General features: G+C 45.1%; 1 protein-coding gene across 2 annotated transcripts in view; it reads right to left on the bottom strand.

Moving 5' to 3' along the window:
• Nucleotides 1–22,316, bottom strand: part of DDRGK1 (DDRGK domain containing 1) — a 40,365-nt gene extending 18,049 nt beyond the window's left edge. Inside the window, exons 1-4 of one of the 2 annotated variants that reach the window (XM_062640154.1) lie at nt 22,149–22,316; nt 16,666–16,824; nt 4,536–4,642; nt 2,314–2,415 (exon numbers count right to left, since the gene is read on the bottom strand). In XM_062640154.1, the coding sequence (XP_062496138.1) occupies nt 2,314–2,415; nt 4,536–4,642; nt 16,666–16,824; nt 22,149–22,236 (456 nt within the window). In that variant the 5' untranslated portion in view covers nt 22,237–22,316. The remainder of the gene's footprint in view (nt 1–2,313; nt 2,416–4,535; nt 4,643–16,665; nt 16,825–22,148) is intronic. The other variant, XM_062640153.1, reaches the window with a different exon arrangement.
• Nucleotides 22,317–23,083: the final 767 nt, after the last annotated feature.

Raw genomic sequence — 23,083 nt, 5'->3', positions numbered from 1 at the left:
TGCAACATGGAGGTGGGAGTGTTTTAGTGCAGTCTTTAGGAATACTGAAAAGTAAAAATAAGAGTTTCCTCATTCAGCCAACATAAATTACTCAGCCCTACACTGAAAAGCAGCAATTCAAAAAAGCAGCTAAATATATCAATAAGCACCTTCTGCATGAAGACATCTCTAGCTTGAATGTCACCCCTATTTTCTAGTCAGCTTTTCAACCATGCCTGACTGCTCCTGAGAAGCCAGCTACACTGCTAACCCGCAGGTCAGCCCCCTAGGCAACCAACAGGATAACATCTTTGTCCTGTGCTACAGCTTCTTTGGAGCAGGCTGGCCAAGCTCAACTGCAGTTTGCTTAGTGATTCACCTGTCCTGCTGGCTATCACTCTGGAAGGAACTGAAATTGTCTTCATAAGCCTCTTCTGAAGGAAGTGACACTTAAACAACGCACTCAGGCAGGGTATCCTTCCAATCCCTCAAAGTATTGGAGTAATTTGGTTCATTTCAACCAACTGTTCACGGTTTCAGGGACATTAAATCCACAGACCCTCAGGAAAAAAAAAAATCAATGAAAAATAATAATCAGGCAAATGGATGGCAACAAAACACTTAAAATCACTTGGGAGAATATACCACAAGAGGGAAATTTGCCAAGTTACCTGTTATACCAAGCAGGATGTGCTTTAGAAGCAGCCAGAGCTTGTCTTGCCTCTTTTAAAGCTGGAAGTATGAGGAGAAAGTGGAAATACTAAAGAGAAAAGCAGAGTGGTCTCAGGAACCACAAGGATAAAGCTGGTGCCACTGGAGCATGTGGACACAGATCCAGAGGATGCGGGTCTGATAGTTCTGCTGCTAATACCTTGCTAATCAGAGGAGTGAGTGGCTCAGGCTAGCTGAGATCAGTTATTCAACATTAGGTTTCATGCTTTGACCACTACCAGGTAGTTGTAATTTGCACATCTTTCTCAGAAGGGATAACTGAGGGATAACTGGTCCCCTAGAAGTTTGTTCCAAGTTGCTTTACAAGTCAAAGCCTCAGACCGTGCTATACATCCCAATGTTGTAGTGCTGACATTCTCCTCCTCCATTTCAGTTTCTGACATTCATCAGCTTCCCACTGATGAAGTGGAAACAAGAGTTCAGAAGATTAAGGATTTGGAGGGGGATAACCCCAAAGGTAAATGTACACCTTGGTCTCTGCTTCCAGAAGCACACTGCAAAGCTACCACACAACTTGCTCAAGCACTAGAGAGTATGAAGCTCATTCCTGGTTCTTAGTAGCACTGATGGTCAGGATACACAAAGCAGCTTTGAAATAAAGTTTGCCTCCCTCACAGATGAGAAGCATTCAACAAAAGCATTTCAATTGCACAGTAACTTGTTTTTCTGGGTCATTCCTGCTAACACACCTTTGTATGCATAGTTTAGACATCTTTAATTGTGAAGCATGTGTAAATGTGTGTAATTTGAATCAAATCACAGATTGTCACACAACAGTTGCAAATCAGTTGCTGATGTCTTTCACTTTCTGCCCTGCTGGTTACAGCTGCCAGGCCAGCAGCTCAAATGAGCATTAATCATAGAATCAGCTGGGGTGGAAAAGATATTTAAGATGACTAAGTCCAACCATTACCCCAGGACTGCCAAGATCACCAACTAAACCATGTAAGAACATGGAACAGGGGCCCAGTGAAGTTGTGACATCTTCCTGAAGGGACACTTGAAATTGGGCTGGTCAAGACCCTGAGCAACCTGCTCAACTGGACATGGTTTGAGCAGGATGATAGACCTGATGGTTTCCAGAGGCCCCTTCCAACCTATTATTCTATGCTTCTGTATCAACCAAACTTCCCTGATCACACCCAAGCAAGTAACCCCCTAAATTTCTCTAGTGACTATAATCCTTCCTTCATACATCTGCACTTAAACATCTCTAAGATGAACAAAGAGCCAACTTTATTAGCTGTGCTTGTCAACAGAATAAAGTGATCAGAAGACTGGCACACAGCAGTAGCAGAACCACTACCAGAAGACTGGGTTTCATTTTGCCCTGGACTCAACCATGGGTGGATGCCTGCCGCTACATGTGGGAGTGATGTTTGGAGCAGTTTCCACTTCTGCCAAGCAGCTGGGGGAACAAAGCTGGGACCTACAGTTGAAATAACTATTACTATAACCGAAACAAAAACCCAACCCCAAATAAAAGATGTATGCAACAGTAACAAAAGCCAAAAGGAGTTCTGCTGATCACACGATTTCTACAGAAGCAAACTCAAAGACAAACCTGGTTCAGTTTCCATCTATAAATACAACCAATCCCACCTGCCGTTCCTCCTCAAGGCGTATCCTCTCCTCTTCTTTCCGCCTTTCCTCCTCTCTTTTTGACTCAAGCTTTTTCCGTTCTTCTCGCTCAGCTTCTTCAGCCTAAAACAGAAAATACATCATGCAGGCCATGCCTTTACCCTGCCTTTGTTAATTTCATAGTGTGATACCACGGGAAGGTTTTTTTCCTATCTTCCTAGATGTGCCTTCAGAAAGAAACAGCAAAGAGAGAAATCACACCTTGATGACTTTATTAAACATCCCCCCCATGGCTCTTTTGCACACTTGATGTGGTAAACATAGAAATCACCCTTCTCGCTTGCATTAGCTGTATTTCCATGAGGGTTTAAGCTTCAAACTTGCATATGAGCTTATTCCCATAGTGAAATTAGGCAATATTGTGTCATGGTGTCTGGGAGTGGGGGGAGGAAGAAATGGGGGAGTGAGTGAGCGGCTGTGTGGTTCTGAGTTGCTGGCTGGGCTTAAACCACAACACATGGCATTTCATTTCTCCTCACTTAAAGTTTAGTTGGGATGAACCATAAGGAGAGGGGAAAATAACAGAGTGGGATATAAACTCTCTAACACCAAGTACATCCAAAGACATCATTAACTTAGAATCCTTTAAAGAAAAAGCTGTACTGGTCTACTTAAATCAATTTACTATGAGTTTTTAAACCAAATTTAGCAAAGGGATTGGTGCAAAACAGGACATGCATACACACATATAAAGGGTGTTTAGTGTGCTGTTTAGATGTTTAAGTTGTTCTTCAGTATATTTCAGTTTGAAACTGTATTAAGAGAGCAAGCAGAAGACATTCAAATGGAGGATTTGTGGCTTTGAATGCTTCAGAGGAGAAGACCCAAGTAAGGAATTTCTCTGTCTACATGGGAAAGTAAAAATCAGTGTTTTAAAGAGAAGCAAAAGATCCCTCACTCCAGCATCTGATGCTTATCTATTATCTATTCAGCTTTGCTCAGTTTCCACAAAAAGACAGGTTCATTAAACAGAATGAATATGGAAAGTAATGAGGAAATGGTTAAAGCAGAGTGAGAAAAGAATCATAATAGAAGTTTCTATATAAACATCTACTATATATTATATATAAACTATTCTATATAAATATAGAAGCTTATATATAAACATAAAAATCAAGTTTATTGCTTATTTTCTTGTCTATAGGGTAGACCACTACATTGCAAAGCAGAAACTGGATTAAAACCTCAGGTGATGCTAAAATTCTCAAGATGGGATTTCACTACACATTAAAAAAATGTCAGTAGTCTCACAAACCCTGTCTTTTTTAGGAGGTGTAAGTCCACCCTGCACCCCAGCCTGATATGCAAAAGCTGTTTGAGTTTCTCTTCTTGCAACCCCAACTTACAGAACAATACAGGGTATGCAAAAAATACATAGAACAACTAAAAGAATTAATGCATGAGCTGCTGCCATCCATCAGCATGCTTCAAGAGTGAATTTCTGTGGAATTAACAGCAGAATTCTAGGCAAAACTGAGAAAATGCAACAATATTTAAGCCCTTTACACACAGATTTAAGAAAGAACAACTGAAAAGCTACAGTGTGTTCACTCTGCATACTTGGTCTCTGGCTTAAGAGACAGATTTCAACCCAAAGCTCCCTGTATCACAGATTTCTGTGGATTAATATTCATCTCCCCCAGTCCATAAAAACAATAAACACAGATAAACCCCATGCAAAGCTTTTGCACTATGAGAGCACATACAACAGCACTGCCCATGGTTTTGGTCACAGACCCAGAGTTTCAACAATGCTCTGTGGGCTTGAGGGTGTTTTTAAGGGGAGACAGTGGTGACGTTAAGCTGTAAGCCAGTGGAAACATCCACTGAATATATATATATATATATATATATATATTTTCAGTGACTGTATGTGTATATATATGTACAAATAAAGAGCATTTAAGAGTTTCTCTCCTCTCTCCTCCCCACAAGAATGCCAGAGAACCTGACACAAAGAAAATGAGGCCGTTTTTCCATGGATCTCTCGGGATTTTTTATTGTCATATTTTGGGATATGACAATAAAAAGCTGAACTTTAGAGTGTAAGCTTTAAACCAAACCCACAATTGCAGTGATGACACTGCCTTTGCCTTCCTGGGGTGTCTGTCACCACCGGTTCTTTGCTGAGTGCTGCTATTCAGGCTCTGCTCTGGGCTCTATACGTGGCAGGAAATGCTTACCTCTCTCTGTGCTTTTCTGGCTTGTTTCTCTTCTAATTTCCTCTGCTTCTTTGCTCCAATTTTCCCAGACACCTGAAATTCTGGCACGTCCTCTGCATCATCTTCCTCTGCAACATCGCACAAATGACAAATGTGAAATCAGTTGTGGAGAATTCCTTCGAGAAACTCCACTGCTTCCAAGGAAAGCAGCAGCAGATGAAAAGGAGACACACACGCACTTCAGACAAGACCTATTAGATGGAAAAAGGCAAAGAAAAATCACAAGAGACTGCCAAAGCCACAGAGTAGAAGCAACAACGCAAACACAAGCTCGAGTCAGAAGTAAAACCCGACTTGATCTTTTAAAGGAAGGTTTTCCATAAACATTTTCTGCTCTCACAATTAAATTAAATGCCTTTTCATACATAAAATGTGCTGATGGCTGTAATTATAGCAGCTTAACACTTGCACACAGAGACTTTCCTCCCAGTTATCTTTAAGCTTAGCACATCAGATCCCCATTCAAAAAAGAGAGATTTGGAGGCATGCCACTCATCCACTGGTTAAAATAGACATTAAGGGAGGAGGAGAAGGGGGAAATAAATCCCTGCAATGCAAATCTTGGGAATGACAGCAACAAAACTACATGTAAATAGCTCCCTGTTGTACAACACTTGGTTGTTTGTAAAGATCATTTCTGCAACTGTGAACTAGGAAAGCATCATGCTGAAATGGTGTGCAAATGCCTCATTTTCTGCTCACCCAGGGGCTAAGGAATACTAAAGAGCTTTGAAAGACTCTCATGCCTCCCCACCCAATGCCTCAGGAACATTTGGCCACTTTATTTGCTAAATTAGCCCTTGATCCTACAACATAAGTACTGGGGATTGACCTCAGTGTTCAAAGAGCAATCATTAGCTCACTTCACGGAACACCACACAATATAGAGAGATTTGGTGTCTGAATCAGTTGGCAGAATCAAAATGAAAGATCTTAATCACACTGATACCTTCTGGGGTAATTTATACTTAAGTACAGAGCATCCACAGGGCTGTTAGACTTGATGCCAGCTTCAGATCCACACACTCAAACTCCACTGGGTAATTTGAATATCAGCACTGCCAGCTCCTGCTGCTTTCCTGAAATGTGAGGCTGATTTCATACAATCACAGCACGGTTTGGGTTGAAGGGACCCTAAAGCTCACCCAGTTCCACCCCCCTGCCATGGGCAGGGACACCTTCCACTAGAGCAGCTTGCTCCAAGCCCTGTCCAAATGACTATAATTCTGATTGCTGGTCACCATTAAAACCCCCACTGTTTGATGGAGGACTTAAGTGCATTATCATTAAAGCCATTCCCCTTGTCCTGTCCTTACAGGCCCTTGTCCCAAGCCCCTCTCCAGCTTTCCTGCAGCCCCTTTAGGCACTGGAGCTGCTCTCAGGTCTCCCCTTCAGGAGCCTTCTCTTGCCCAGGCTGCCCCAGCCCAGCTCTCTCAGCCTGGCTCCAGAGCAGAGCTGCTCCAGCCCTCGCAGCATCTCCATGGCCTCCTCTGGCCTCGCTCCAGCAGCTCCACATCCCTCTTGTGCTGCTGCCCCAGAGCTGGATCAGGACTGCAGGGGGGGGGTCTCCCCAGAGTGCAGCAGAGAGGGAGAATCCCCTCCCTGAGCTGCTGCCCACACCTGGGGGTGCAGCCCAGCTGCAACAGGAGTGTGCACTCAAGGGGAAGAGAATACAGGGCAACTTCTCTCAGCTAAGTTTTAGCCCTCATCATTGTGAGGGGAGAACCAAACAATTCCCCAACTCTTGTCTGAGCCCTTGGTTTCCAAGACCAGGCTAACAAGAAGAAAAAGCCCCTGGTATTTGATAAGCAGCTTCATGAGAGCCTTTGGCCATTATACCCAGAGCTGACTGTACTATGGCAGTCACCAGAACTGGTCTGGTAGGGCTGATGCCAGGATGTTTTCCATATGAAGCTTCCTCCAGAGCACCCAATCCACTCTTTTGGGAACTTAAAAAAGCTGCTATTAAAGGAGCATATGAATAAATAACACTCCCCCTTTCTTTAATACGCAGAATTAGGTTTGAAACTCTCTTGTTTTACTAATTCCAATACATGCTATGGTACTATGGTTAAACCACTGAGACACATCATCAGAAACAAATGCAATTGAGAGCTGCGTAGGTGGCTCTCAAATAGCTGAGCTGTTTTGGGGCTACGGAAGTTAATATGAGGCAGGCTTGCTGAACTGGGCTTCAGAGAATTGCTGCTCTCTGATTACTGAGATGATCAAAAGGGTTCCCCCTTCCTACACCATAAAGAGAGCAACAGGGGACACTCAGGCTTGACACAGTTGCTTCTACAATGTTGCTGAAGCTTAAAATAACCTTATTTGTGTTTTAAATACAGGGCCAAGGGGAGTTCCAAACACACAATGGGTGAGCAACCCAGCATAAGCAGGTATTACTCCAAAATTAACAGCTCAACACTGGTATTATTCTTCAGAAAGTTATTTCTGGAAAACACCCCAAGTATAAAGCACCATCTATGATACTCTTCAACCGGAGGCTCTGAAAGCTTCTCAGATCTCATCTACATTAAAGAGTACCTGAGCCAGAGGTTAGGCAGAAATCTAGGGAGGGTTTTAAATCCTTTTCCCAGTCCTGGATCAAACATACCTTTGTTCTGTAGCTTTGCTTTCCACCTGTTTGAAGCATCTGACGTGATCCCTTAAGTACCACTTCCTCCAAGCTTTCTCTAGTGCAGAGTTACATCCAACAAAGGACAGACAGTGATGCAGATACAGCCCATGATTCAGCAGAGCTTTAAAGGTCAACAATGCATTAAACCTGGGTGCAATTAACGTGTTAAATAAACCTGAACATGCTGACAAGAATGTAAGTACATGGTAAAAGGATTTGCTGAATCAATTGGTTATTACAGCAGAATAGCTCCACCAAAAGCAGAGTGGCTGCTGCACACCACCAGCAAGGCTGTATTTTGGTTTTAATAAAGAAGCTACTGCTTCAGCAGCTTTTAACAATCACTTTTCACATACTCGTAGTCACCAACACTAGTAGCTCTTACAGGAGGTCAGGCCATAGGATAAGATGTGAGGTGCTCAGTTAGCTGTGCTTGCTTGTTGTGAGAGCTGTTTAGCATCACAAAAAGCACTAGGGGAAGCCTAACATCAGACATCATGGTATGGTTGAAGCTGCAAATGCACTTTGATCTGGAGGATACTGAAGGGGCTCTGTAATATATCTAATGTCTTAAAACGTGGCTGTTCTGGGAAGTACACAGGGTTGTGGCAGGAAAGGGACAGAAGTTTAATGTTTCAAACTGGACACAAGCAGATTTCAGTAGTGACTTTCCCTAACAGATACAACAGTGGTGTCACAAACAGATACAAAATCTGGTGCTGGTAAAGACCACCAAACCTCAAGGCACGCAAGACCCTCTTCACCCAAACTGCTTGGACCTAATGGGACTGCTTTCAACCCTAGCCCCAACCCTACCAACACATTCTGGTCTATCTTCATGGAGTCCAACATAACTATGCCAATGTTTCCAGGGCTTACAAAGCATTCCCACCACCTTTCAGCTCAAAGGGACAGAAAGCAGAAATAGTCTGACTTAGCACAACACTTTCACTTCACATGTTCAGCTTCACACAACTGGGTTGGCTCAGGTGGCCAGCTGAGAGACAGCTTCAGGGAATCAGCTTTTCCTTAAAGTTTTCAACATATGGAAAGGCAGGACAACAGGAACAGGTAATGGTCACGCAGTCTTCCAATCTCTTGGCATTTACAGACTACTTTAAAACATTTCCAAGTACCTTTAGAAAGTGTACTGGAGTGCTGATGGTCTCTGGCAGGACAGGAATCTACCAGCTACTGTGCACAGAACATGCAAAAACTCCAAATGAAACAACATACATCATATGACTATATATCATATAGTCATAACATATGACTATATATACACTATATATCATAGAATATATTATATTCCATGATTTTACTATGTCAAAAGGTCTGTCTCACTTCCCATTAAGTTTTGGAAATGAAGCAAATGGACTGCCAGAGTCACAGACTGGCTTACTTGGAAGGGACCTTAAAGCTCATTCAGTTCCAACCCCTGCCACAGGAAGGGACACCTTCCACTAGAGCAGGTTGCTCCCATCCAACCTGGCCTTGGACACTGCCAGGGATGGGGCAGCCACATTTCCATCCATGAAAAAGGATGCGAGCTGCATATGTGGCTGCTCACAAGAAGTTCCTTGGGCTCTACTAGCTGCTTTATTTACTACTTATGCAGCAACTAATGAAAGGAGTAAGAGAAAGAGGGGGGAAGATGCCAGGCAAAGCAAACAGTTCTGCCTCCCAAAGACATATGCCCTTTATTAACATTGAATAGATGTATGACACCAGCCACTGGAAAGGAAACAATCCACCCCATGGAAAGGTGTGGGCATTCATGAGTAACACAGCCCTGAGGTGGCAGTCATAACAATATCTAACTTACTTTTCAATTTGGTAGCTATCCAGTTTAGGAACCCAATGAGACACTGGCACTAACATGCAGCCACAAAAAAAATCACCCTATACTTTGGACAGCAACAGGACAGCAAAGAAAGGACAGGAGCCCTTTAGAGAAGAAGTCAAAGGACTTGAAGTGTTTTCTCAAAGCCATATGGCATAAGAAACCACATACCTACCTCTTCCACACACCATCTGCACCTGCAATGTCTCAAGGGCAGACACACATTGTGCATACTTCGACAACACTGAAGTCACTTTCTATATGAACAGCAGCAAGTCAAAATTTACTTTTGATTCACCAGTCAGGGTATTTGTAGTCAAAGTTTAACTGTACTAGAAAGGTTTTCCTACTGATTAAGCATTAAAATGATTTCAACTGCTACATCCATTAATATTGATTACCAGCTGGCTCATGAGAACAGCATGGGACCACACCAGTGCTTCTAAGTTTACAGTTTCCAGATTGCTCAGCACACCAAGAGTATGGGGAGATGAAACGTTCCACGTGAGGTAGAGCTTCTGCTCAGAAACGTGCTTCTTACTTTGAGAAATGCAGAACAAACGTTCTGTTCAAAGTATCCAGTATTCATCACCAAATGAGGATTAAAAAGAAAACAGTTTATCCTATCCCCCCCCCCCCAAAAAAAAAACAACCAAAACTACTCATACAAGAGTTTTTTAGATGCAAGATCTGAATCCTGGACTTAGATGCTCCACAGTGCAACAATGGGTATTTTAACATGGTACCATAGAATGGTTTGGGTTGAAAAGTACCTTAAGATCGCTCAGTTCCAACTCTCTGCCATGGGGAAGGACACCTCACACTAGACCATGTTGCCCAAGGCTCTGCCCAACCTGGCCTTAAACACTGCCAGGGATGGAGCATTTATCACTTCTTGGGCAATCCATTCCAGTGCCTCACCACCCTCACAGTAAACAACTTCTTCCTTATATAACCTGAACTTCCCGTTCCAGTTTAAACCCTTTGTCCTATCACTACAGTCCCTGACGAAGAGTCCCTCTCCAGCATCCCATCCTTGTAGCCCCCTTCAGATACTGGAAGCTGCTCTGAGGTCTCCACGCAGCCTTCTCTTCTCCAGGCTGAACAGCCCCAACTTTCTCAGCCTATCTTCATACAGGAGGTGCTCCAGCCCCTGATCATCCTTGTGGCCTCCTCTGGACTTGCTCCAACAGCTCCATATCCTTCTGGTGTTGAGGCCACCAGAATTGCACACAGTGCTGCAAGCAGGGTCTCACGAGAGCAGAGGGGCAGAATCACCCCCACTGACCTGCTGCTCTCACTCCATTTGATGCAGCCCAGGATACAGGTCAAATTATCACATTTTTTAAAATGTCTAAAAACTTCTATTGTTTGTTCAGTTCTTTCTTCCTTACCAGTGACTAACACAAAGAAAAACACGAGATTCTGATCTTTTTCTTTTCGTTTGCCAAGCCAAAGAGGAGAGGAACTTACAATTTAATCTATACTGGAATCATTAAGTTGCTGTTATCGTGTTTTACTTTACAAGCTAAAGCACTCAGTCTGTCAAAAGCTGTTGGCTTTATCATTACTGGTTCTGTGGCAATTAGTAAATTTAAAACAGTATTCACTGTACTGGACATTCCCACACCTGTGCTCAGCTGTACAATCATAGAATAGTTAGGGTTGGAAAGGATCTTAAGTTCATCCAGTTCCAACCACCTGCCATGGGCAGGGACACCTCACACTAAACCATGGCACCCGAGGCTCTGTCCAACCTGGCTTTGAGCACTGCCAGGGATGGAGCATTCACAGCTTCCCTGGGCAACCCATTCCAGTGCCTCACCACCCTCACAGCAAAGAACTTCCTTATATCTAACCTAACATTTCCCCTGTTTAAGTTTGAATCCATCAACCCCTGTTCCATCGCTACCCTGATGAAGAGTCCATGCAACACTAAAAGCTCATGTGGATGTTGGAATGTTTAACCTTTTGGAGTCATATCCTGCTGCCTAAAGCAGAGAGCCCATAGCTTGTACCAGCTTGAAAGAAAGGTTGTTAACAAAACCCAATTCTTTCTTTGATGCAGTTAGTTCTGTTTGTTACAAACCCCAAAGAAACAAAAAAAGCTTGTGATAATCCACACAAAGACCCATTTTTGGCAACACTTTGTGCAAGTCATTTGTTTGTAAGATTGAGCATCTTTTAAAAGCAAACCTTTGAAAACATGTCCTGGAAATGTCCCATGCTGCATGGGCTCTCCTGGCACCTCCTGCTCTTTTGTGTGGTTTCTTATCTAGCTCAGCCTTACCCCTAACACCTACCAAAGCCTCCCACCCAGAGGATCACCTGTGGTCTCTGCTTGGTGGTTTGGAGATTGCCATCATGTCTTAGATAAACCTGTTTCTTTGTAGCTACCCTGAATCATACTGTGGTGACACCCACCAGTTTCAGCCAACAAAAACACCACCCTGTCAAATCAACAGCAGCAAGTTAGGGTCCGAGAGACAACCTTCAGTGACAGAAAAGCTGTGCCCTGCTCACCAACAGATTAAACCACCCTGGAAAAGGCACTTTGCCTGTGCATGCCTTTGTCCCTCCACAAACTCTGTATTGTGTGCTGTGGCAGGCAGGTTTCACTGCATGTTCATACAAAGTCAGCGTCAGAAGTAATTTACAACAGTCCTTCAAGCAAACACATTTAGCTCAGATCACCATCATCCTTGGTGTTTTTACCACAGCAGGAGCAAGACGACCTGACCACACTTGCTGTTACAAGTTCATCCCCATGAGTTTATCACTTGATAAGAAATTACAGTACTAACATGTTCCTGCAAACATCAGATTGGCTGGGTCACTTTCTGTTCCAAGGAGGTAGCGTCAAGAGAAGCACCTACATCACTGCAGAGCAATTTGCAGTGCTTAAGGCACGAGGAGCAGGTTTGGAAGCCAAGGCTCAAGGTGAGAACTGCACAACTGCTTTTACTGCAGGTAACCAGGAACCAAATAAAAGCTTTCAACAAAACATCTTTACACGTACCCAAGGTGATGAAGTCCAAGTGGATGCACTCAGAGAATCAGTCAGGCAAACCCAAGAGCCAAAGACACCCTTTTCAGTCAATAAATAAATGGGATCTGAAATTGGAAACTATTTAATGCTATTTATTCACACTACCCCACATCCCAAACAACTCTCAATCTGACTCCAATTTATCCCCTTCCCACACTTCCTTCCACCACTTAGCTTGGCCTTTCCTGCCCTAAATGATTAATGCCTGAAATCCACACACATTTATGCCTTGCAGCGAGTTTATTTTCCTCTTAGTTGTAGCTAGCCACACAAAGACACTTCTGTCTGGCTTCAATTTAAACTAAGATACAACAGAGCTAATGAAGTCTGCAAGCTGGGGTATCAGAAGCAACTTAACCACATGAATACAGAACTCTCCTTCCAGACTCATTATGCACAGGGAAAGGCACAGAGACACTGCTACAATGTGCAGAGCAGATGTGTTCTGAGGCATATAGGCTTCCATAACAGTCACCCAAATTGCACTGGGCTGCATGAGAGTAGTGTTATGACTAGAATTGGGCAGTAGAAGTCAACCAAACCCTGTTCTCTAAAGCCAGGCTGGAAGTCACGCTGGTGGAACACAGCTCAGGCAGGGGTCTCAGTCATTTTGAGAATGGCTTTGTCATCCATGAAAAATCTCTTTGGTCATCAGAAGATATTAATAGCTCTTGATATTCTCATCAAATGACCTCCTTTGAGTACTCCACTAACCACTGAAAAACATCACTCAGGCAAACCAAGCCAGAGTAGGCACAGCGGGTCTGCCCCCATGCACAGCACAGCCCACATGGAAGCCGTGAAGAAGGAACCTGTGTACACCATGCGGGTTGCAGTTCTGGTAGGAAAGTCAAGGCATTTAGTGTTTCACTGTTTGTTTTCTGTCTGTGACAATCAGAGAGTAACTGAAGTGTCTTACCCCACCCAACTGAGATAAAGAAAGGATTATAACGGCTCCACTGGTGATGGGTGTAGAGATGAGTATTGGAACGTTCATTTACTCTCCTTGTCTGCACTAAATGACTCCTTATCCAGACTTACAAGATGAGGATTTCAGCAACAGAAAGGACAATTAAAAATTACCAAGGTTCTGATCCTAGTCCCACAATTTGTTTTGGTGCCCCCCATTATTCTGTGAGAGATTCAAGCACAGGCAGGACTGTGAGCTATTATTTCAGCCTTGAAGCTTTGTCATTCTGGAATGGAAATGTGATTGTTAGATGGAAAACAAAAAGCCCTCACGCTAACCACAACTCCAAAGCCTGCAAGTGTTGCCTTGAGACCATTTCCTAGAGTCAGCAGAACTGGCTCCCAACAGGCAGAATGCTTTGGTGGCAACAGCAGCTCCAACTTGACTCCATTTCTGTGTCTGTTAACGGTAACAGATATGGCCAGAGCACCCTTAACACCTTTCCAGAGTTCATTGCCAGATATCCTAACAGCAAAGTCTTGCACCTACGCTGGGGCAATCCTATGCACAACTACAGACAGAGAGGCTGGATGGAGCAGCCCTGAGGAGAAGGACTTGCGGGTGTTGGATGAGGAGAAGCTCCCCATGACCCAGCTTCAGTGTGCGCGTGAGCCCAGAAACCCCCCTGTGCTGGGCTGCAACCCCACAGCATAAGCAACAAGTTGAGGGAGGGGACCCTGCCCCTCTGCTGTGCTCTGGGGAGCGCCCCACCTGCAGTCCTCATCCAGCTCTGGGGCAACAGCACAAGAGGGACGTGGAGCTGTTGGAGCGAGGCCAGAGGAGGCCATGGAGATGCTGCGAGGGCTGGGGCACCTCTGCTCTGGAGCCAGGCTGAGAGAGCTGGGCTGGGGCAGCCTGGACAAGAGAAGGCTCCTGAAGGGGAGACCTGAGAGCAGCTCCAGTGCCTAAAGGGGCTGCAGGAAAGCTGGAGAGGGGCTTGGGACAAGGGCCTATATAGTCAGGCCAAGGGGAATGGCTTGAACCTGCCAGAGGGGAGACTGAGATGAGCTCTTAGGCAGAAGCTCTTCCCTGGGAGGGTGCTGTGGTGCTGGCACAGGGTGCCCAGAGAAACCATGGCTGCCCCATCCCTGGCAGCGTTCAAGGTCAAGTTGGACACAGGGGCTTGGAGCAAGCTGCTCTAGTGGAAGGTGTCACTGTCCATGGCAGGTGGCTGGAACTAGATGAGCTTTAAGGTCCCTTCTAACCCAAACCAGCCTGTGATTCTATTATTTGGTGTTATGCCTGCACCGACCTGTGGCAGAAGTCAGAGTAACATAAAGGAGCATTAGGTAGCTTTGCCCAGAGCTACCCACAGGCCCAGAGTGGAAATTCCCCACAGAGAACAGAAACTTATTAGTAAAACTTTTCAGCAAATTTAACCATATTTTAACAAGCCACTTCAGGTGCAGATGTTCTAAAGCAACAAGAACATTTACAAATCAAGACTGAAGGAACCAGACTGGCTTGTTTTCAGTGCTGGTGTCTCCATCGGCAAAAAGCTTTGCTTTTCAACCCTCAGCACCTCAACTGATCCTGCACTGCCTGGCACTATACGTTGCTGCATTCATTCTGGGTTCTCTTTCCATGTGAGTCAACTAATTTTTATAACACAACTCTGCTGTAGGGATAATCTGCTATTTCAAGAGGTTCAAATGGAGGAAGTTACTAGTCAATGCTGCTCTACATTGAAGTGACACAGCAAAAATGCACTAGAGGAGACACATCCAGGAGTGATTCCAGCCCTATGCTATATGCCCACTGAGTGAGCTTCAAATCATGTAAACCATCATTTTTTAAGGGGAAAACCACCCCCAAACTCCACACTAATACAGATAGCTCAGGACCTGGCTAAAGGCTTTGCAGCACAGATGCATATAGTCCATGACAGAGTGGGACTGATCTCAATAGTGGCCACTACCCATTGCACACCTCAGCGGCAGGGAACCAGGGACAGATGCTCCACTCCACAGCTTTATTGAAGTCTATGCCATTTCCAAAGGCTTTGGTGTTCCTGTTGTGCATCCATGCTCAGGCATTTGAAAAGACTGTCCCAAAAATAAGAGTAAAAACACCCACAGCAGCATGAAACAGAAGCAAAGAGCAAGAAGTTGTTTTAATTTGAAAAAGAAAATTAACCCCCCCGCCCAAACAAATAAACCAGGGATGTCATTTCAAAGAAAACTTAATGCATGAGCTGCAGCATCTGAGGTACAGCAAGTTGCAAAGGAATTATTTATAAAGCCCAATGACACAGATTCTTCCGTTCCTAAAGTGACAGAGATAAGCTGTTTGCTTTGACAGCTTCACTGTGGGCCTTTGGCATTCAAACTTTTGATGTCTGGAGTTTAAGGCAAAAGCTTTTTAGATTCTGTTTTCTTTTCCAGGATGTTATCACATGAAAAGAAGGAAGCAAAGTTGAAAAGTTCAGACCTGTCAGTTTTCCACTTGTGAAAGGGTTGAATGTAATCAGCTTGAAAAGCACGTTTACCTGCCAACATGAGCATGAGATGATCTAACAAACTGCACGACAAGTAAAGCTGAAGTGCAACTAGGCCCTACTCAAGGCATCACACAGATGCGCTCACTATTTCTCACCTACAGACCAAAAAGAGCCCCTGACCTTCACTGCAAACCCACTTGTAACAATACTTGTGCAGAAACCCTGAACAGTTAACACACAATCTGAAAGTAGAAGGAATCTATTTAGGTGAATCATGGTGATATCACTTCTTTAGCAATGAAGATATGTGTGAAGTTTCACCAGAAAAAGGAATGAGGTTTACAAGGTATAGTAAGATTTTATCACCATATTTTTGTCTACAACACCACCACAGAAATATAGCCATTAACTGTAGATCCAGCATGGGAATTGGGGACTTGTCAATAACCTGCTGGCATCAGCCAAACTGCTGTAGTCTCTGATGATCTCCAGCTCATCAGCTTGATTCTGGTCACCACCTGGATGGCTTCTTGGAAAGAAAACTCTGGATTTTGCAGAGTACATTGGGGAATTAATGCTTCCCACCAATCTGCAAGGAACCAATGCTTTAATACAGCTTGTCACTCTACTGCAAGATGGGGATTCTATTTACTCAACTTTAACCTGCATGGCTAAATAAGAAATACAAAAGCCAGCTTCTAGGAAGTCAGTCAAGAATATGTTATGATGCACTGCAGGCACAACACACTGCCAGAATTCACCACAGGAGGAGGTAGACACTTGAGTTAAAGGTAGGTGGTATCTAGAGATAAATGATGAGGTATGGAGAGAAGCTGAGCAAATTGATTATAAAAATGAATAATAATAATAATCCACAGTCAGCAAAACTGAAAAACTTTCATGAGCCACCTGTACCGTTTCACCAGCTTTAACACAGAATGGTTTGAGTTGGAAGGGACCTTAATGCTCATCCAGTTCCAATCCCCTGCCATGGGCAGGGACACCTTCCACTAGAGCAGCTTGCTCCAAGCCATGTCCAATCTGGCCTTGAATACTTCCAGGGACTCACCACCCCTACAATAAACACAGTAAGATCTGGTGTTAAGGTCCATTTCTGTGTTGGCAAGTTGAACTGAACCAAACATTACCTTCCCCCAAGTCCTGGGCCTGCTGCGCTCTCCTCTGGGCTATCAGCCGGTTTGCCATGTTCCTCCGGCGCCTTGGCATCCCATCTCCCCTCTCATCCACATGGGGCCGTGGTCTGGCTGCTGCTGCTGCTGCCACATCTCTCTGGTGTTCCTCATCAGCTGCAAAAGGAAAATAAAACTGATGTGAGATCCACCACCTCTGCTTGCTGCAGTTGTCCTCTCACCAGTCAGCTGTTGCAATCAGAATGGCAATGCCAGTGGTTCCTTCCTAATGAGAAAATGCATCCCCACTCTCATGTGTTTTTTTTCCTGCATGGCAGGAGATACCTGCAAGTTGCTTTCCCATGATTAAGCAGGATCATGCACTGGAACTTTCTTATTTCCACCCTGTGCAATGGAGATTTTATCCTGACAGCAGTCTCTTCTGCAGTAACATATAGATCATTGTAAAGAAAAAGCTAATGTGCTAATTAGCTATGTGCTAATGTTATTTCAGCTGACAGAACCCACTCACACAACGAAAATAAATCAGCCCACCAAAGACAGCCCCCCAAGTGCTCAAAATAATATCCTTAATGTAATAACTTAATCTAATAGTAATCTGTTTTTCCCTTCTGCTAGAAAACTATTCCCTTTTATATGGCACTCTAGTAATTTCTGAGTTATGAAAAGGCAGGGACCCAGAAGCACTTCTTCCCCTTCTAAAGTTGTACTAACTTAGAAGTAGATTTATCTGAACTCAAACCTCAGAGCATGCATGTTCAGAGTGGAATATGTAAATCCTTATACCTGAAACAAAACCTGAAGAGCAAATAATCATTACAAGTTCTAGCTTGAACACATAAAGAGTAACTTCACTCTACCACCCTGATTGAACTGTGGGTCTCCCAACAAATACATGTAGGGAAAGCCAGAACCCCAAAGGTTAATGCAGCTCCACTCCATCCTCTCTGCTTATGCTTCAGTTACTAATTAAAATGTTACAAGTGAGGAATATCCTAACAGAGGAGCAGCAAGGAGACAGCATGACAGGAAGCAACAGACCAGTGGGCTTACTTGAGATCTCCACAGAAAATCCTCCACCAGCTTTTTCTTTGAGACCTCCATGATCCTGTTCCTATCAACGATGGTAGTCATGCTCAAGCAGCCAGATAATGGTAAGACGTCACCATCCTCGATATCTGCTTTGCATATTCCGTTGATAAGCAGAACTGATATTTGTGTAGGTTGCTGCTCGCTCAATCCTGCAAAGAACTAACTGCTGTGCCCTAATACAGGTAAATATTCAAATGGTCTCATGGAAAGCTGCACAACTACTCATTTACTTCAACTCAGGACACTTTTTTGCACTTTTCAGCAGGGACACAAAATGCTTTTCTCATTGTGGCAACTCTCCACCATACCCTGATTCTAAAAAAACCCTACTATTAGCATATCTACAATGAGAAAATAAGATTCATTACGACTACATCTATGTGATGATCAAAAGGTGTGCTTGGAGCTCATCTTCGTGCATCTCAACTAGCTTCAAAGCAGCTAACTTTGCTTCTGATAAGACTACAGCTGCAGCCCAGGCTGCAAACCAGAGTAATGTGGGGAAGTATTTGGCCAGCAAAGCCTGTAGCAGTTCAGGATTGCTGCAGCAATGATGTTAGCAGTGCCCCAGTGAACTCCAGCACTAACACACATTGGAACATTTTGAACTGAGTCATTGCACTATCACACTGCAGTCACCCTTTTTATCCACTCCTTTTACGTGTGGACTACAACAAGTCTACAATAAATTACAGAGTGCTGGCTCCAGAGATCTGATCATCTCGCTTCAAGGCTTGCCCAGTCTTATTTATAGCATGATAATGCTTATTTTTGAATGCCACAGGACATGCAAAGGCAGAGCAACGGGTCACTTACTGGGACACTATCAAATGCCAGAAATAGTCTGCCAAAGACTTTTTATAAAGGCAGTATTTCTTCTAATAAGCTTTTGAGATACACTGGAACCTTAGCATCCTTTCACCGGGAAGCTTCAGTGGGTGTATCCCAGTAGCCTCCAGTGATGGTCCTGCACAGCCAGACACTTGCTCATTCTGGGGCTTGGTTTCGGTTCTCAGTGTCCTGTGAAACAGAGACTGGTTTGCATTTTGTGAAAGAGGAATCTATTTATAAGACACATATTAATTTCAAACTGAGGTGTTTAACCCTCACAGAGACCAATGTGTGCACCAAGCTACCCTGTTTTCTCAATTAAATTCTCCACAGAAGATTCAGTAATTCTTCAAAGCTGACCAGTGTTACGGAGGCTTTGAAAGTCATAAAAACTCCAAACCATACCCTGGTCAAACATACAAGGCAGTTGTTGGACAATGCTTGTCAGACCTACAAAGCATACAAACAGCAGAAGACACCTAAACACTATGGATTGTTCATTAGCAGAAAATAACATGCTTTAATAAAGCTTTTTTTTCTTCCCTCCTCCCCCTAAAGCTTCTGTTTGTAGGCATTCATCTGTACAGACATTTGAGAAACATGAATGTTAGTCACTGCATTTCTCCCAGTGCTTCATGAGGAGGAGGAGAAAAGAATCATTCACTCTGCCTGTAACATGTTTCTACCTGGCTGGTTCTTCAGGGGTCAGTGATTTGCCTACGTGGCTCAAGACACATCAGCTGGTGCCATGCCTAGAAAGTCAGACAAGCTCTTTCTCCCTCCATATTGGAAGTATCCCAGATTGTCCAGAGCTGCGTGAGCAGGCCTGTAACTGGTGGTCTCACAGAACACACAGGATACACTAAAACCATAGAATCAGAGTGGTTTGGGTTGGAAGGGAGCCTAAAGCTCATTCAGCTCCCTTGACCTGCTCCAGCACCTCAATGTCTCTCTTGTAGTGAGCGGCCCAGAACTGAGCACAGGATTTGAGGTTCAGCCTCACCAGTGCCCAGTACAGGGGCACAATCACTGCCCTGACCCTGCTGCCACACTGGTGCTGATACAGGCCACGATGCTGGCGGCTTCTGGCTGCCTGGGCACAAGGTGCTCATGTTCAGTGGCTGTCAATCAGCACCCCAAGGTCTTTGCAATGTTATATCATTGGAAAGAACACTTTCAGAACCCCCAGACTTCTCAGGACCTAATTTTACATCCCCCAGGCATAAATCTGCTCTTTCACAAAGCCTCAGAGGAGGCTTTCCACTCAGATGAAAGACATTTTCCCTTGTGAAGCAATCCTCTGCTATCACAGCACATCATGATCAGTTCTATCAGATAAGCAGGTCCATCAGGGTTAACACCTGGGCTGGCAAGTTTCAGGCAAAACAAAGTTCTTGAGCTCTTTCACCCCACACCAACACAGAGAGAGCTCCACCTACTGCACCTTGACACTACTTCCCACCACACTGGTGGCATCCAGGATCTTCCACCTTCACACTAACTTAACCTGGGATATTCAATGAGAAAGCAACTTGACATGCCACAAGTGGAACTGTGCTTGGCTTTCCCAGGAAGGTGCTTTTCCCTAGTCCATCTTATCACCTTAAGGCTTGTTCACAAACAGATATGCCAACCACGGATAAAAGCCAGCAGGGCTACAGATTTTCTGTTCTCAGAAGTCCAGACATGATCTTGCTGGAACCACTCTGCTGCTCCAAATGGCCTTTGAAAGGAAACACACAGTTATAGGATTTACCTCTGGTGACCCTTAGCTCCTTTCATTCTCTAAACCAGGCAAGTTTAAAAGGAAATTCCCAAAGAGAGAATAAAGAGAAGCTGCTGCTCTAACCCCTAGACTTTAACAACAAAAGAATTAGTGAGGCTACCACCAGTTCTCCAGGTTAAGTGTCTCTGGTTTCAAGTCTTTTCCACGTTTACAGCCTTACTAGGTGAATTCACACAGCTTTACTAATAGAGCGGTAGCAGCTTCCACTTACCATATAAGAAAAAGGAATACAAAAGCAAAATCCTGCTTAAGATCAAGTTTTGCAGCTATTAAATACACCGCAGGTTTTAAAAACCAAGTTTTGTTGTGTAAGGAGAACAAAGTAATTCTGCAAAGGACTTTACAATGACAGAAATCAGGATATTAAGGTAGAAATTATCTTAAGCCCACAGTAAAATAAAGCAAGACCAATGTAGAAGGGTCAAAAAGCTGCCACCGAAACAGAGGCTTCAACATGATTAAACTATCCTGGGTGTAAACTAACTTTAACCAAACTGCTCACAACCAGATTGAAGCTTTTGGAGAATCCACACCATTTAAAACAGAAGTTTGGGCTTCATTTTAGTTAGAACTTTTTATGCTTAGGAAGGAAATGAATCCTGCCAAACCTCATAGCCTCTGACTTACACAAGTCAATATCAGGAAATTATGTATTTCAGTCACTTTCATCAAAAGCTCAGCTCCAAGTCACCAACTTCATCAGTTTCCAAGCTATTAAACAGTATTAAGACAAGGTCTATACAAGAAGAGGTGTAAGGAAATGTGTTCTTAAATTTACTGATTTTGAACAGTAACACTGAATAACTGATCGAAAAAAAAACATTTACTGAAATGTGATTTTAAATTTAAGTAATAATTTCATTATTATCAGCAAAGCTTTTAACACAAAGTCCTTACCAGCATACATTCCCTTATATGCTCTGGAATGCCTGAGTTTTGTGTTTTTCTTTGTCTCTTATGGTTAGACTTGATGATCCTAAAGGTCCTTTCCAACCTAAATCACAGAACAGTTTGGGTTGGAAGGAACTTGAAAGCTCATTCAGTCCCAATCCCCTGCAACAGGCAGGGGACACCTTCCACTAGAGCAGGATAGTCCAAGCCCTGTCCAAATGACTACTATTCTGACTGCTGGTCAGCAATAAAACACGCTGTTTGAGATAGGGCTGAAGTGCTGTTATCATCTCCCTGCTCCCAGGATGGGACTGCACACCACCATGCAGACGCATATAGACGGTAGCAAGCCCTTCCAGCACCGAGTGAAGTGGGTACAGCTGTCACCGGATAGAGAGGCTGCCCTGCTATTGGGGTGCCACGCCTGACAAGTGCAATAACCTGCCAGGGAGAACCCGGCGTGTCCTCACACCGTGGCTTTCACTCCATTACAACAGGGACACTCTCCCTTCCACCCGCCCATCCCGAGAGCACAACCCAGTCAGACCTCAACCCCACGGCAACCACGCTCACCCCGGACCCGCCAGAACCCGGCCACCAGGCCCATCCGGCAGCAGCAGGCCTCACCGAAGGCCAGGACTCCCCCGGGGGCTAAGGAGCCACCCCAGCAGGCGGAATGAAGCGCAGGACACCGGGGATCCCCCGGGGATCCCCCGCCATGGCGGCTCCCTCAGAGGAAGGCCTCAGGCAGGGAGCCCCCACAGCAGTTTCCATGGAGACGCTCCCCCCCCCCCAGGACCCCACTGAGGCAGGGGCGGGCCCGGCACAGGTCCCACCACCGGAACGGGGCGGGAGGAGCCCCGGTGGGGCCATGACCCACCTTCCCTCACTTGGCCGCGGAGACGGGTGGCGAAGAAGAGGAGTACGGCGAGGAGCACGGCACCGATGGCAAGCAGCACCGCGTCCATGCTGCGGCACCGCACCGGCCGCCGGTGTGTGTGTGTGTGTGTGCGGGAGGACGGCGCTTGGTACGCTCCGCCTCTCCCCGCTGCAAGGCCCCCGCGCTGGGGTGTCCAAGCTGCCTGCAGCGGAGTGGGCGCTGAGGAGGGCGCGTAGGGGATGTGCAGGCGTGGCGTGGGGCAGCCCTGGCGGGGAGGGGGCCTTGTAGGGGAGGTGAGGCAGTGAGAGAGGGCGGCCCCGGGGCGGTCGTTGGCGGGGTCCCGTCGGTAACGGGAGGGAAGTGGAAAGGGAAGGTTGGGAATTATGAGGTAAAACTGTGGCTTCATCCATAGCCATGCACCTGAGCAATGCATCCGGGCATAGAAACATAGAATGGGTTGGAAGGGACCTTAAAGATCAGGGGTCTGGAGCCGCCTGTCCTAGGAGGGGGGGGCTGCGGGAGCTGGGCCTGTTTAGTCTGGAGAAGAGCAGACTGAGGGGGGGTCTCATAAATGAAGACCAGTGTCTCAAAAGCGGCTGGTGCTGGACGCTGTCAGCGACAGGATGAGGAGCAGTGGCTATAGACTATAACACAAGTTTCACCTCAACATGAGGAAGAACTTCTTGACGTTAAGTGGCAGAGCACTGGAACAGGCTGCCCATGGGTGTTGCAGGGTCTCACTCTGTGGAGACATTCAAAACCCACCATGCACATGTTCCTGTGTGTTAAGCTGCTTTAGGTGGCCCTGCCTTGGCAGGGGGTTGGAGCAGATGGTCTCTAAAGGTCTCTTCCAGCCCTAATGATGCTGTCATTCTGTAATTGTCTGTTTCCAACCCCCTGCCACAGGCAGGGACACCCTCCACTAGAGCAGGCTG

This window comes from Pezoporus occidentalis, unplaced genomic scaffold, assembly GCF_034315485.1.
Source record: "Pezoporus occidentalis ecotype Australia unplaced genomic scaffold, CSIRO_AGI_Poc_V1 ctg63, whole genome shotgun sequence".
Lineage (NCBI taxonomy): Eukaryota > Metazoa > Chordata > Aves > Psittaciformes > Psittacidae > Pezoporus > Pezoporus occidentalis.
Note: the sequence above shows the minus strand (reverse complement) of the source record. Positions and strands in the feature narration are given on the sequence as shown.